Source organism: Trichechus manatus, unplaced genomic scaffold (genome assembly GCF_000243295.1).
Source record: "Trichechus manatus latirostris isolate Lorelei unplaced genomic scaffold, TriManLat1.0 scaffold00006, whole genome shotgun sequence".
In the NCBI taxonomy this organism is placed as follows: domain Eukaryota; kingdom Metazoa; phylum Chordata; class Mammalia; order Sirenia; family Trichechidae; genus Trichechus; species Trichechus manatus.
Window position 1 is genome coordinate 2,123,784 of NW_004443942.1, and position 16,862 is coordinate 2,140,645.

Here is a 16,862-nt window from a genome sequence, read left to right on the forward strand (position 1 = left end):
GAATGATAATACCTACTAAATTGTGTTCTTGTGAGAATAAAAATAAACTACAAGTGTATTAAATAAAGTGAATAAAGTAAGCATAAAACTTTTAGCATAGTGCCTGGAACATGTTAAGACTTCAATTTATCATAAGCAGGAAAATCTTTTCTCCTATCGATAAGCTTTTTGCCTGGACTGCCCTTTCTTTTTTCCCCTACTCTAATCTCTGATTTTCTTTCCTTCTTTTTTTTTATTTTTAATGTTCACTGAGTCCTTTAAACTCTCTGAGACTTATTGCAGCTGTCCAGTCTTCAATAATTAATTATTTCATTGAGTTAGTACTTGGTATATGGTACCTTGGCATGTTTTTTTGTACTATAATTTGGTTCTGCTGTCCAAGCTAGATTTTAAGCATACTGAGGATGAAGAAACATTATCTTATACTTTCTATGACTCTCTTTTTTTCTTCATCCTACCTCCCAAATTATTCTCATTCTATTCCTCTTTCTTTGATGGAATTTTGTTTCCTGGCATACCAAATGTCTCCACTGTAAACTACACAATTATCATTGTTTCAGAAACAGGTTTATAAACACATTAAAAGACTTCAAAAATACTTTGCACTGTAAACTTTCATCTAAAGTACAATAAAACAAAGAAGAATAAGACTTTAAAAATAAAAAAATAAATGAAAAATTTAAGTCTATCTTCTTTTTTTAGATGAACCATAAAAAGCAGTATCATATCTATCATATTTTATTGATTACTTAAAAAAAAAAAAAAACTAGAATCACACAGCCTAGTCGAATAATTTTGGAAACGTGTTATCAAAAGTTCAATGCCAGAGTTTTGCTTGTGATTACTGACAGTGTTACTGTATCTAGGAAAGATAACAGAGCCAATGTTTTTCAAGTTGCACAATTATACTTTGGGTGGTGTGTGTCCCTAGGTTCTTCTTCTTTAGGCTTCCAAATAATGTGTCATTGTATATTTGCTATGAAGTAATTCACCCCAAACGAGAATTAAAATATCTTATTTTTCAACTGTTCCAAAAAGAAAAGAAAAATACATTTTTTTTAAAAAGCACATAGCTAAACAGTTTATGCCAAAAACGTGAACCATCTTACTGATGACCTAGAAAGAAACATCTACTGGGTTCCCGCCACCCCCATTCCCCCGCCCCCAACAAGTTATACCTCATTGTTAGTACCCTCTGTAGGACCACGCACCTGGACATTAACTTTCTGTTTCCAGCACAGAAAATCTGCTTTACCAATTCTGTCTAGTATCTAGCACCTAACTACAATTATATGAAAGCTAGAATTCTCACAACCTATTTACATTTTCAGAATGTTGAAAAAAAAATCATATGAAGCACTGTAAAGTTTTGTAAGTTTATTGTAAAAACTAATTATAATTTTTTGTCCATTTAAAATGGCAAATGGGGATAAATATCTTAGCTAAAAAAAAACTGTATTTTTAAACATTGATTCAAAATACATAAGAACCCAGATCTTGGCTTCTAAATATTTTACCAACTCAAAGGAGCCAGGGCTCATTGGAGAAATAGCTGATTTCAAGGCTGAGGCAGGGAAGGAATAAGATGAGCCTGGATCCACTTGTGATAACAGAAAGTGAAAAAGTGCTAAAAGATTGGGGGGTGGGGGTCGGGTGGTGGAAGCAACTATAGAGTGTAGAAACCTGACCAGGTTACCAAAATCATCATCATCAGTAAGAGGCAGATAAACATTATGTGCTCCCACATGCGTACCCCTAGAAGGACACTCTTAGAAGGAATTCACTTAGGTAGTATTCTAACTATTGATTCAGTATTCCAGCTGAATCTAATGATGAGAAACATCAGAAAAACACTAAATAAAAAACATTCTATTAAGGGGGGGCTGCATTACTTAAAAATGTCAATGTCATAAAAGACAAAGGTTGAATAAACTGTTTGAGATGAAAGAAGACAAAAGAGAAACGAAAATTAAATACATGACCGTAGACTAGATCCTGTACTGGAGAGGGGAAAAACAAAAACAAAAAACTATAAAGGACATCTTTAGGTCAACTGACAAAACTGGCATATGGATGACAGATTAAAGTATTATATCAATGTTAAATTTTTTGAAGTTGATAACTGTACTGTTTATGTAAGAGAAGGTAGGAGATACACATTGAAGAATTTAGGGTAAAGGGAGATAATACAACTTTCCTTTAAGTGGTTCAAAAAATAATTTATAACAAATAAGGCAAATGGGGAAAAATGTTGTGGAAAGCAACATGGTAAAGTATATACGGATTTCTTTGTACTATTCTTACAACTTTTCTGTAAGTTTGAAATTATTTTCAAATAAAAAGTTTGAAAAAATACTCAAGAATTCCTAGAACCTGTTTAGATATATCTGCTATACTATCTTAATGTATTACTTTTCTATTAGTTTTATTTTTTGGGTGGGGAGGAGTGGTGGGAAGTGAAGGAGAGAGGAGGGAGAATCTAGATAATTACAGTTAGTTTCTTTAGACAATTCTTGGGAGCTGTGAAAAGGTACTCCCAGGAATATGGAAATAATAGAAAATACTGCATACTCAGCCTTAACTTAAACTCTGAAGATCAACATAGTAATGAAAGGTCACCAAAATGAGATACAGTGACTCTAAGGCTGGAAAACTATAGTTAACTTATTTAGACTGAATTGTTCAAACGGGGATTTGGCAAGCCATTTGTTGGCAACATCTACCCAAGCACTGTCTAGGGCAAAGAAGACTACAGTCACAAACTTCTAGTTTTCTGTCCCAATTGACAAGATAATATCTAACTTCAAGTAGAAGCAACAGGCTATGTTGGTCTGATAGTCATTAAATATTTGACACCAAATATTCCTTAGTTTGATCCATGACAAGATCCTTATGATTTTTACGTGGCTTCCCACAAAGATCTGACAACAAAAATCGAATGTGCTGTTAATGCAGACAATGCATATTTTGATCTATGTAACCGTTTCACTTACCATTGTGATTAATAAATTAGCATGCTGGTTTTAATACATCACTCTAATGAAGTTGGATAATGTGAGTCTACATCAGGAAAGGTGATTTGTGTCCTCCTAAAATCAGATTTCTGTATCTAGAAAATTCCAATCTTGGAATTTCATAAAAATAATAATAATAAAAGAAAAAGCTCCTTTATGAGGCCATTTCAGAAAGCAAGCCGATCATCTTCCTCAGTGGTGAGCCTCACTCATCAGCACGTAACAGACACTGCAGATTAGCTCACTCAACATCCTCCCAACCTCTTTATACTTTCCTTCTTGTACTATAGAGCCTGGAAAGCAAAAGCTAAAAAAAACCCACTACATTTCTTTAACTACCTTGTAGGGGGTTAGGTTCTGCATACAATCTGACTTTCACCAAGGAAACAACCATTGTGAGACTTAACAGCAGAAGTCAGTAGTTTGAAATAGTAGCTGTACAAGGGAGATTGGAATTTTCTAGGGCAACTATGTGGAAGGTTATACTGTCTGGTACCCTGTATCATGTGTAAGAGGTAGTAGGTGAACAAAGTGAGGTTACTAGCACAGCCCCAAGGTGACCTGTTCCTAGTTTCCAAAATTGGTTCCCTCCCAACTCCTGCCCTGAAATTCAGTAAGTTGTCCAATACCCTGTTCACAAATCCTTTTCTGTTTAAATTAGATAAAGTAGAACCAGTTGTCTAAACTAAAAATCCCAACCAATACCACTCTGAAAGAGCAAGTATTTTTAATTTCTATATTTCTAGTCTATGAATTTTGTGCTGATCATGTTAATAATATTACCACTAATCATAATGAGTTAATATTTACCTGGGCAATTAAACAAGAAAGTCAAGCATTATGACAGTGATTTACATACTTTCTGATTAAATGCTCTATGTTCTGTGAAAGACTCTTTGGGAAAAGGACTGACAGAGACAAATCATAGGTTCACAACAATAGGAAACTAATTTTCTTAATAAACCCAATTCACAGGTATGCTGTTCTGATAAGTACTCAGATTATGATAAATATTTTAAAAGGGGACAATTAAGCCTGGACAGTATCTTCAACTGGTAACTCTACTCTCCAACATTATAATATTTCACACTTTGTACAGTAGTCCATAAAACTCAAACTTGCAGTTCTAACAAAAAACAAATATGACATTAAAAACAAAAAGATTCCTAAATGTTGTCCCTTTGACTGTACTTAGGCTAGAAAAGTAGTTGTACCTGGAGATTGATCTCTGCCTCATAGAAGGTTAGGCATGAGCAATAATGACGATCTGAGTCAATATCTGTCAGGACCACCACAAAGAACGTTGGCTGCTTCCTCTCTCTGGACAGCTGCCACCCACCAGGTTGACAAAACTAAATGGGATGGGGAAAAAAATTATCACATTTTAAAAGTGTAATGAAAATTTATTATTCATTTATCTCTGAAAAATAATAAATGATCCCCCATTTAAAAAAAAAAAATTCCAGCTGATGTGGTATGTTACTTCAGTCAACATAAAAAAATTTCATGTAGAGATTCCTAAAGCCAAGCACTTTCAATGATGTGCATATACAGTTTATGAGGACAGTCGAGATTTTCCACAGATGGCACTCATTCTGAGACTTAGGTTGGTATACAAAGGAATGCAGCACCAAAATGAAAGACTCTTCCCCTCACTATGAGAACAAATAACAATATGAAATAGATTGAAGATAAAATACAAGGTATTTATCACTTGAAGGAAAATAGAATTGTTTAAAATCTTCCTCAGGAATCTAAGAATCTTCATCAGTGCAATGAAAAAGATATCCTGATTAGCAGTATTGCTCATGGAAACAGAAGAGAAATAGAAATGAGCTCACCAATACAGCAGCCCTCTATACCAAATTACCTTCTGCTACCCTGCACAGTAACTATAATCCTGAGTAATTTATTTAGCCTCCTGGTGCCTCAGTTTCCTCAGCTATAAAAAGTATAATATTAGTACCTACCTGATAGGAGCGTAGCTTATCCGGGATGCTTATATAAATACATGCAAAGTGCTCAAAACAGCCCTTGGCACATAGTTACATGTGTCTGTAAATGTCAGCGATTATGATTACTAACCCCTTTGATCCAACCACAATATCTATCACCGTCTCTTCGACACTTGCTTTTCCCTTCTGTATTGACCTTTTCTAAAACCTGTCCCTCCTTTCATTGTGTCATTTCCCCCTCATGTCAGTCTAGAGAGGCATAAGAAAAGTAAGATCTAGATGATTTCTACATTTGGAGAGAGATGTTAATTATGTTCACAGCTTCTCTGCAAGGTTCAAAAATTCTATGAGATGCATTTCTTTAAGCAGACATCAAAAGAAATACATGAAGACATAACATGAAAAACTTTAGACATCTTATTTAGAAAATAAGTGAAAAGATTTCTCTCTACTAGATTTTTGTTTAAAAATAGTAATTTATTCAACAAGTATTTATTGATCACTTAAGTGCTCATTTATTGTATGAAGCCACTCTGAAACTCCCTGGTTTCTCTATCCTCCTCCAAACCAAAGAATCAGGTAGTTTCTCTCCTGTGCTCCAACACAACTTTTACACATTTTTATAATAATAATAAACATAATAATAATTTTTTCTTCCTACATAATTCCTCAGAACTTCTTACCTATTCTACTATTCTGGTAGAGAAAAGCTGACTTGTCATTTTCTTTCTCTTTAGGTGTGTATTTCTGTTTTAACAATCCATCTATATACTAAGTTCCATGGCAGTATGTCTTAGGCTTATCTGTGACCACCAAAGGCCTCCTCTCTACAATTGCAGCTCTCAAAGTGTGGTACACAGAATCACAGCAGCCCCAAGTCAAAACTATATTTATAATAATACTCAGAGATTAGTTGACTTTTTCATTTTGTTGACATTCACACTGACAGGTGTAAAAGCTATGGTAAGTAAAGCTACTGGTATCTTAACACGAATCAAAGCAGTGGCACCAAACTAGCAGTAGCTGTATTCTTCAAAGCTGTGCATTTGCAGTTAAAGTTTTTTTAAGTCAGTTTCACTTACGAAGGCTCTTGATGAAGCAATAAACATTAAGTCGACCCTTGAGTACACAATTTTTTTTTAATATTCTGTTTCAAAATAGTAAATAGAGTAACAGCAATAGTATAAGCACTCTTCTTGCATGTGGAAGTATGATGGTTGTGTTGAGAAAGACAACTTGTGCAATTGTTTAAACTGAGCTGAACTACTTGCTTTTTTTCAAAGAATATCTTTTTTTACTGGGAAGAATAACTGACAAACAAAATATGGTTATACAGACTTATGTATTTGGCAGGCACTTTTCAAAATAAATACCACTTCAAGATAAAGATCTCAGAGTATTTGTTACCAAAGATAAAATTTGAGCTCTAGAGCACCACTGTGAGCCTGACAGCTTTGCAATACTTTAAGATTTTCTGATGAGCAGTATGGTAATGTTAACTGATGTGATTTTTTAAAATATTACATAATAAAATGTGTCAACATCTGTTAAGATCTGCGTAAGTCACTGAACCTATATTTGCCAAATGGCCAATGAATGATAACCAAAATTATGCATGGATAAAAGATCCATTCAAAGCACAAAGTAGACCAACAGATTTTAATGTAACAGCTTATGAAAAGTTCACTGACGTGGCTACAGATTCCACATTGCAACTAACCTTTAAAAACGAGTATCTGTCAAGTGTTGGTGTAGTTTCCACGATTATCTGAAAAGGCTTTCAAAATACTCTTCCCTTTTCCTTTTCCAACAACGTATTTGTGAGACCTGATTTTCTTCATATACTTCAACCAAAACAACATATTGCAAGGGACCGAATGCAGAAGCAGATATGAGAATCCAGCTATCTTCTATTACGGTAAATATCAAGGATATTTACAAAAATGTAAAACAATATCAATCTTTTATTTATTTTTTGTTTTGGGAAATAGTTATTATTTCATAACAACTACGTTATTTAAGGTAATATGTTTATTGTTGTTATTTTAAAATAAATATTTTTTATAATTTTAGTTGTAATTTCTAATATGTAAATCGATAGATAAAACTACATAAAACTCTTTGAGGGTCTCAATAATTTGTAAGAGTATAAAGAGTACTAAGACCCAAAAGTGTAAGAAAGAACCACTATTCTAGTGAGAATGACGGTTAACATATATCTAGTCTTGGCTTAAGCTACCTGGGAAAAAAAGGTATAATCATTGGTAGAATCAAGAAGTTTTATCAGGTCACAACACTTAAATGTGTCTCTCAAAATACGCTTAGTCTCTCTCAACAAACTTCTTTCCTGAACTAGGTATCCAAAAAAAAAATTGCTCTGGAGTCAATTCCAATCATGGCAACCCCATGTGTTACAGGGCAGAACTGCTATAGGGTTTTCTTGGCTTTAATCTTTACAGAAGCAGTTCACCATGACTTTCTTCCACAAAACTGCTGGGTAGATTTGAACCACCAACCTTTAGGTTAGCAACTGATCCCAAACCACTTGCACTACCCCAGTATGTCATTTTCTAAGATGTTTTAAAATCAGGAAAGAGGTATCTGAGTTTGAGTTATAATAATATGGCCAGCATCACCAGCAGTTCAACAAATTGCCCTTCTGATATAAAGGGAATCAGTCCTGTGAATTAATACCAAATAATCCCCTTCTCATAAGGAGCCCTGGTGGTACAATGTTAAGCACTGGATTACTAAATGAAAGTTTGGCAGTTTGAACTCATCAGCAGTTCTGTGGGGGAGAAGAGCCGGTGATCTGCTTCCGTAAAGATTACAGCCTAGAAACACTATGGGGCAGTTTTACTTCGTCCTATACTGTCACTATGAGTTGGAATTCACTCAACAACAAAGAACGACGACGACGACAATCCCCTTCTCATAGAGGTCTATCATTCATGTATAAGGTGATTATTAAGCTTGGTAAACAGTTCTAAAAGTTACACAACACAGGATGATGACTGTTAACCCCATAAGGGTTAAACTAAATCTATTTATATTACTTCCAATTCTAAAAATATACTAACATCTCAAATAGAAGTTGCCTGTCAGACAGTGGAGCCTTGGTGCACAGTGGTTCAAAGCTTAGCTGCTAACCAAAAGGTCAGCTGTTCGAATCCACCAGCCACTCCTTGGAAATCCTTTTGGGCGGTTTTACTCTTTCCTAAAGGGTCACTATGAATTGGAATCGACTCGATGACAATGTATTTTGGTTTTGTCATAGAGCAAAGTATATAAATAATAACCTTTTATAAGTAAATAGATCTATTACTAAAAGGAGCCATCATATACTTTGCTGCTTAAAACTAGAAAAAGTAGCACTTAAGGTGCCCATTTTTTTCAAATGCTTTTGACATACACATAAAAAATATAGCAAAATATATAGCAGAAAAATACAACACAATAGCCAAAAATGTCCATACCATTACTGTGACTAATTTGAACAATCTCCCAAAGGTGAAATATTATAGAAGGTTCTTTGGATGATAGCACTCTTAATATTTCTCAAGACCATCATCACATCAATAAATTTACAGCTCAGTCATGTTTTACAGTGAAATTTTTATATAGAAAAATTAAGCGTGTCTATAATAAAATTCCTTCTTCCAATGGAAAATTATAAACATATACTATCAAGAAGGAGAATATGAGAATTTAGATAGTAAGACTTCCTTAGTTACTTCAATGGCCTCAGTTTCCTTAGTTTACATTATACCAGGAACTCTGTAATGAAGTATTAAAACTTTTGGGGAATTCCAAGGATCATTTTTCAGGGAAAATAAGTAATTCTTCAAAACTAAGGTTACAATAGCAGTCAACTATACTTTCTTTTCCAATGCACATGTAACATTCTCCAGAATAGACCACATATTAGGCCACAAAGTAAGCCTTAACAAAATTCAAAACTTCAAAATATTACAAAGCATCTTTTCTGACCATAAAGCCATAAAAGTAGAAATCAGTAACAAAACAAGCAAGGAAAAAAAATCAAACACATGGAAACTAAACAATACATTGCTGAAAAACTACTGGGTTATAGAAGAAATTAAGGACAGAATAAAGAAATTCACAGAATCAAATGAGAATGAAAACGCTTCCTACCAGAACTTTTAGGACACACCAAAAGCAGTGCTCAGAGGTCAATTTATAGCAATAAATGCACACATCCACAAAGAAAAAAAGGTCAAAATCAAAGCATTAAATCTACAACTCAAATAAGTCAGAAGAGAAAAGAAAAAGAAGCCTTCAGGCAACAGAAGAAAGGAAATAATAAAAATTAGAGCAGAATTAAATGAAACAGAGAATAGAAAAACAAAAGAGTTAACAAGATCAAAAGCTGGTTCTTTGAAAAGATCCACAAAATCGAAAAACCACTGGCCAAACTGACAAAAAAAAACCACAGGAGAGGAAGCAAATAACCCCAATAAGAAATGAGATGGGCGATATCACAACAGACTAAACTGAAATTAAAAGAATCATAACAGAAAAATATGAAAAATTGTACTTCAACAAATCTCAAAACTTAGATGAAATGGACTAATTTCTAGACACACATTACCTGTCTAAACTAACACAAACAGAGGTAGAACAACTAAATAACCCTGTAACAAAAGAAGAAATTGAAAAGGTAATTAGAGGAGGGGCCAAGATGGCGGGTTCTCAGACGCTTCCAGTGGACCCTCTTACAACAAAGACCTGAAAAAACAAGTGATTCGACTATATATGGCAATCTGGGAGCCCTGAACATCAAAGGAAGAGTTGAGGCACAAGACTGAGGGGCAGGAAGTGGGAGAGGTGGTTTGGAAGCAGCGAGGACTTGCCAGACCTGACCTAGTGATAGCCTGAGCCCTACAGGCCTGATCAGCTTGGGGATGAGAAGTGAGGCGGGCAAGCAGCCGTGCATGGGAGGTGCAGTTTCCGCAACAGGAGAGATCAAGCTGCTAAGAGTCTACATGGCCACCCAGAACCAGTGAGAAGCAGTCCTCGACCCGGCAAAGGATGAGTAATTGCATGTGGCTTACCGAGTGGATCAAAAACACCCCCCTTAGGGAAATACCTATCTCCCATTTACCTCCCTATTCCCTGTTCTGAACTGGGTTCCAGACTGGCTTAAGCAAATGCTGAGTCCTCTGGGTCAGGAGTAGGATCCGTCACACGCTCTGAGCCATTCTCTCTGCCTGGGAGAGTGAACAAATTAGCAAACGGGGCAAAATAAACTGCTGGCTGTCCTAAGCCAGGAACCCAGGGAAGGCACAGCTCCTTTGCCTAGGCATAGGCATAAGCAATACACAGACTTTGAGTGTCTTTCCCCCTGCATAGACTTGTGTGGGCCCATCTCAACAGCATAGGCCCTCATTACCGCAGTACAACAGGGTATATACCGGAACCCTACCTTCAACTATTTCAGCTGTGAAGTGGCAGATTCTTGATATATGACACTGCTCTGCCCATTAAGCAGGGTCTTCACCTACCCACATCAGGGACCTGAGGACCGGTGGCTCCACCCATGCCACCTAGCCACCTGCGATATGAGCCCATGAGTAAGAGGATCCACCCAGTCCTTACAGCCAACAGCATTAGGTGCTCGTAGTCTGGATGCAAAAATCACCCACCTATGCACTCTAGGGAACAGGGACATGCCTTCCTCCCGGACACTAGGGGGTAGCCGTCAGACCCCTGCCCTGCTCACAATGTGTCCCCCTGCTGCAGCCAGATGTCTGTGCCTACATCAATCACCCATGCCAGTCTAGGGCTGTAAGTGAGAGCCTATATCACACACTTGGTGGCTATCTACCTGGGCACCTGAGCTGAATCCATACAGGAGGAGTGGGCAGACTCCTGACCTCATATATCTAATAACAGACCTAAACATCTAATGACAGGACATTAGAGCTTCACAGATGCCAATAATCAAACTAGCTCACACGAGCAGCGTATTTGGGCATATCAAAACAAAACAAGAAGCTAGGACACAGTAAGCAAACATAAAATAAATTAATATAATAAATTACTGATGGCTCGGAGACAGCAATTCAAATCACATAAAAAGGCAAGCTATGATGGCTTCAGCGAGCACTGAAAATAAAGAATCTAGAAATTTTCCAGAGGAGGAAAATTTCTTGGAATTACCGGAGGCAGAATACAAAAGATTAATACACAGAACTCTTTGAGAAATTCGGAAGGAAATTAAGCAAAACACAGAAGATGCAACAGAGGAAATTAAAAAGATTAGAGAAGAGCTGCAAGAATCCAAAGGGAGACAGCAATCAGAAATTCAGAAGATTAACAATAAATATTTCAGAATTAGACAACTCAGTAGAAAGTCATAGGAGCAGAACTGTGGCAATGGAAGTCAGAATTAATGACACTAAAGATAAAGCACTTGACACTAACTTAGTTGAGGAAAAATAAAAAAAAAGGATTAAAACAACTGAAGAAACCCTAAAAATTGTGCGGTATTCTATCAAGAGGAATAGTCTACAAGTGACTGCAGAACCAGAACGGGAGAATAAGAGAAAATACAGAGAGAATTGTTGAAGATTTGTCAGCAGAAAACTTCCCTGATATCATGAAAGATGACAAGTATCTATCCAAGATGTCCATCAAACCCCACATAAGGTAGATCCCAAAAGAAAGTCACCAAGATAAAATCAAACTTGCAAAAAACAAGATAGAGAATTTTAAGAGCAGCGAGGGATAAATGAAAAGTCATCTACAAACAAGATTCAAAAGAATAAGCTCAGACTTCTGAGCAGAAATCATGCAGGCAAGGGGGCAATGGGATGACATATATAAAGCTCTGAAGGAAAAAAAACTGCCAGCCAAGAATTATATATCCAGCAAAACTGTCTCTCAAATATGAAGGCAAAATTAGGGAATTTCCAGATAAACAGAAGTTTCGAGAATTTACAAAAACCAAACCAAAATTACAAGAAATACTAAAGGGAGTCCTCTGGTTAGAAAATCACTAACATCAGATAACAACCCAAGACAAAAACACACGACAGAGCATCCAGATATCAACCCAGATAGGGAAGTCACAAAAGTAATTCAAAGCTAAAACACTGAGAATAGGGAAACAGATGTCAATATGTAAAAGATGACAACATTGAAGCAAAAAAGAGGGACTGAAAAAATGCAGACATACATTTTTCATATGCAGAGGAAGTACAGGGGACATAAAGAAATAAAAGACTGGTATAAACTTAGAAAAACAGGGTAAATATCAAGGTAAACATAAAGGAAACTAACAATCCTGCTAGTCAAAATAAAAAAACTACAAAAATATAAAGAGTCAGCAAACACAAAATCAACAACAATGAAAAAGATGAAAAGAAAATACATAAAAAAAAATACTCACTACAGAAAATTAAGTGAAACAAAGAAACATTGAACAACACAAAAGAAGACATCAAAATGACAGCACTAAACTCATACCTATCAATAATTACGCTGAATGTAAATGGACTAAAGGCACCAATAAAGAGACAGAGAATGCTAGATTTGATAAAAAAAAAAAAACACAATCCATCTATATGGTGCCTACAAAAAACACACCTTAGACTTAAAGACACAAACAAAAACTCAAAGGATGCAAAAATATATATCAAGCAAACAACACTCAAAAAAGAGCAGGAGTGGCAATATTAATCTCTGACAAAACAGACTTTAAAGTAATATCCACCACAAAGGATAAGGAAGGACACTTTATAATGATTAAAGGGTTGATACACCAGGAGGATATAACTATAATAAATATTTACGCACCCAAGGACAGGGCTTCAAAATACATAAAACAAACTCTGATAGCACTGAAAAGAGAGATAGGCACATCCACAAAAGTAGTAGAAGACTATAACACACACTTTTAATGAACGACAGAACATCCAGAAAGAAGCTCAATAAAGACACAGAAGAGCTATATGCTACAATCAACTAATTTGATCTCATAGACATATACTGAACAATCCACCCAACAGCAGCCAAGAACACTTTCTTTTCCAACACACATGGAACACTCTCCAGAACAGACCACATATTAGGCCATAAAGCAAGCCTTAACAAAATCCAAAGCATCAAAATATTACAAAGCATCTTTTCTGACCATACATAGAGCCATAAAAGTAGAAATCAGCAACAGAAAATGCAAGGAAAAAAAATCAAACACATGGAAACTGAACAACACCTTCCTCAAAAACTACTGGGTTGTAGAAGAAATTAAGGATGGAATAAAGAAATTCATAGAATCAAACGTGAACGAAACACATTCTACCAAAACCTTTGGGACACAGCAAAAGCAGTTCTCAGAGGTCAATTTATAGCAATGCATACATCCAAAAAGAAGAAAGGACCATAATCAAAATATTAACCCTACAACTGGAACAAGTAGAAGGAGAGCAGTGAAAGAAGTCCTCAGGCACCAAAAGAAAGGAAATGATAAGAATTAGAGAAGAATTAAATGAAATAGAGAACAGAAAAACAACTGAAAGAGTTAACAAGACCAAAAGCCTGTTCCTTGAAAAGATCAACAAAATTAATAAGCCATTGGCCAAACTGACAAAAGAACAACAGGAGAGGAAGCAAATAACCTATATAAGAAAAGAGATGTGTGATATCATAACAGACCTAACTGAAATTAAAAGAATCATGACAATATACTATAAAAAACTGTACTCTAACAAATTTAAAAACCTAGAGGAAATGGACAAATTTCTAAAAACTCACTACGTACCTAAACTAACACAAACAGAGGTAAAACAACTAAATAAACCAATAACAAAAGAGGAGATTAAAAAAATCCCAAGCAAAAAAGCCCTGTCCCAGATGGCTTCACTGGAGAATTCTACAAAACTTTCAAAGAAGAGTTAACACCACTACTACTAAAAGTATTTCAGAGCATAGAAAAGGATGGAATACTCCCAAACTCATTCTACGAAGCCAGCATAACCCGGATACCAAAACTAGGTAAAGACACCACAAAAAAAGAAAATTACAAATCAATATCCCACATGAACATTAACGCAAAAATCCTCAACAAAATTCTAGCCATTTGAATTCAGCAACATATCAAAAAAATAGTTCACCATGATCAAGTGGGCTTTATACCAGGTATGCAGAGATGGTTCAACATTGCAAAAACAATCGATGTAATTCATCACATAAACGAAACAAAAGACAAAAACTACATGATCTTATCCATCGATGCAGAAAAGGCATTTGACAAAGTCCAACATCCATTCATGATAAAAACTCTCAAAAACGTAGGAATAGAAGGGCAATTCCCCAAAATACTTAAGGGCATTTACAAAGAAAACAGTCAACATCATCCTTCATGGAGACACTTTGAAAGCATTCCACTTGAGAACGGGTAACAAACAAGAATGCCCCTTATCACAACTCTTATTCATCATTGTGCTGGAGGTACTAGCTAGAGCAATTAGACTAGAAAAAGAAATAAACGGCATCCAAATTGGTAGGGAAGAAGTCAAAGTATCTCTGTTTGCAGATGATATAATCTTATACACAGAAAACCCCATAGAATCCACAAGAAAACTACTGGAACTAATAGAAGATTTCAGCCAAGTTTCAGGATACAAGATAAACATACAAAAATCAGTTGGATTCCCTTACACCAACAAAGAGAACCTCAAAGAGGAAATCACCAAATCAATATCATTTACAACAGCTCCCAAGAAGATAAAATACTTAGGAATAAATCTAACAAGAGACGTAAAAGACCTATACAATGAAAACTACAAGACACTACTGCAAGAAACCAAAAGAGACCTGCATAAGTGGAAAAACATACCTTGCTCATGGAAAAGACTCAACATTCTGAAAACATCAATTCTACCCAAAGTGATCTACAAATACAATGCAATCCTGATCCAACTTCCACCAACATTTTTTAATGAGATGGAGAAACAAATCACCAACTTCATATGGAAAGGGAAGACGCCTCGAATAAGAAAAGCATTACTGAAGAAGAAGAACAAAGTGGGAGGCCCCATACTACCTGATTTTAGGACCTATTATACCACCACAGTAGTCAAAACAGCCTGGTACTGGGACAACAACAGATACATAGACCAATGGAACAGAATTGAGAATCCAGACGTAAATTTATCCGTCTATGAGCCCCTGCTATTTGACAAAGGCCCAAAGTCTGTTAATTGGGGAAAAGACAGTCTCTTCAACAAACACTGCTGGCATAACCGCATACCCATCTGCAAAAAACTGAAACAAGACCTATACCTCACAACATACATAAAAACTAACTCAAAATGGATCAAAGACTTAAATATAAAATCAAAAATGATAAAGATCATGGAAAAAAAATAGGGACAATGCTAGGAGTCCTAATATATGGTATAAACACAATACGAACCATAAGAAACATGCACAAGCACCAGAAGAGAGACTAGACAAATGGGAGCTCCTAAAAATCAAACACTTACGCTCATCAAAAGACTTCACCAAAAGAGTAAACACACAACCTACAAACTGGGAAAAAATTTTTGGCTAGGACAAATCCAATCAGTGTCTAATCTCTAAAATCTACAAGATACTGCAAAACCTCAACAACAAAAAGAAAAACCAATTTAAAAATAGGCAAAGGATATGATGTGAACAGGAACTTTACCAAAGAAGATATTCAGGTGGCTAACAGAAACGTGAAGAAATGCTCACGGTCATGAGCCATTAGAGAAATGCAGATCAAAACTACAATGAGATACCATCTCACCCCAACAAGGCTAGCATTAATCCAAAAAACATAAAATAATAAATGCTGGAGAGGTTGTGGAAAGACTGGAACACTTATACACTGTTGGTGGGAATGTAAAATGGTAAAACCACTTTGGAAAAAAAACTAGAAATAGAAGTACCATACGATCCAGCAATTACACTCCTTCAAATATACCCTAGAGAAATAAGAACCGTCACAATAATAGATATATACACACCCATGTTCACTGAAGCACTGTTCACAATAGCAAAAAGATGGAAACAAACTAGGTGGCCATCAATGGATGAATGAATAAAAAAATATGGTAAATCCACACAATGGAATAGTACGCAACGATAAAGAACAACGATGAAGCCGTGAAACATAACATGGAGGAAGCTGGAGGTCATTATGCTGAGTAAATTTAGTCAGTCAAAGAAGGACAAATATTGTAACAGACCACTATTATAAGAACTCAAGAAAAGGTTTAAACACAGAAGAAGACATTCTTTGATCCTTGCGAGGGTGCGGAGGGAGGGTGAGTGTTATTTACTAACTAGATAGTAGATAAAACTTATCTTAGATGAAGGGAAGGACAGCACACACTACAGGGGAAGTCAGCATAACTAGACTAAACCAAACCTAAGAAGTTTCCTGAATACAATCAAACAGTTTCAGGGACAGAGTTGCAGGGGTAGGCTGGGGACCATGGTTTCAGGGGACATCTAGGTCAATTGGCATAACAAAGCTTATTAAGAAAATGTTCTGCATCCTACTTGGATGAATGGTGTCTGGGGTCTTAAAAGCTTCGAAGAGGCCACCTAAGATGCATCAATTAGTCCCAACCACCTGGAGAAAAGGAGAATGAAGAACATCAAAGACACAAGGAAAGTATTAGCCCAAGAGACAGAAACTAGAGACTTCATTCATCAGCCTGAGACCAGAAGAACTAGATGGTGCCCGGCTACCACCAATGACTGCCCTGACAGGGAACACAACAGAGAGTCCCGGATGGAGCAGGAGAAACGTGGGGTGCAGAACTCAAATTCTAGTAAGAAGACCAGACTTAATGGTCTGACTGAGACTGGAGGAACCCCGGAAAGTATGGCCCCT

General features: G+C 36.1%; 1 protein-coding gene across 1 annotated transcript in view; it reads right to left on the reverse strand.

The window, feature by feature from the left end:
• The window catches only part of SBF2 (SET binding factor 2), a gene marked incomplete at its 5' end in the record, with an annotated part of 451,091 nt that overhangs the window by 282,491 nt on the left and 151,738 nt on the right, over window positions 1-16,862 (reverse strand). Inside the window, one exon of the mRNA XM_023736921.1 lies at window positions 4,229-4,366. Within this exon, the coding sequence (XP_023592689.1) occupies window positions 4,229-4,366 (138 nt within the window). The remainder of the gene's footprint in view (window positions 1-4,228; window positions 4,367-16,862) is intronic.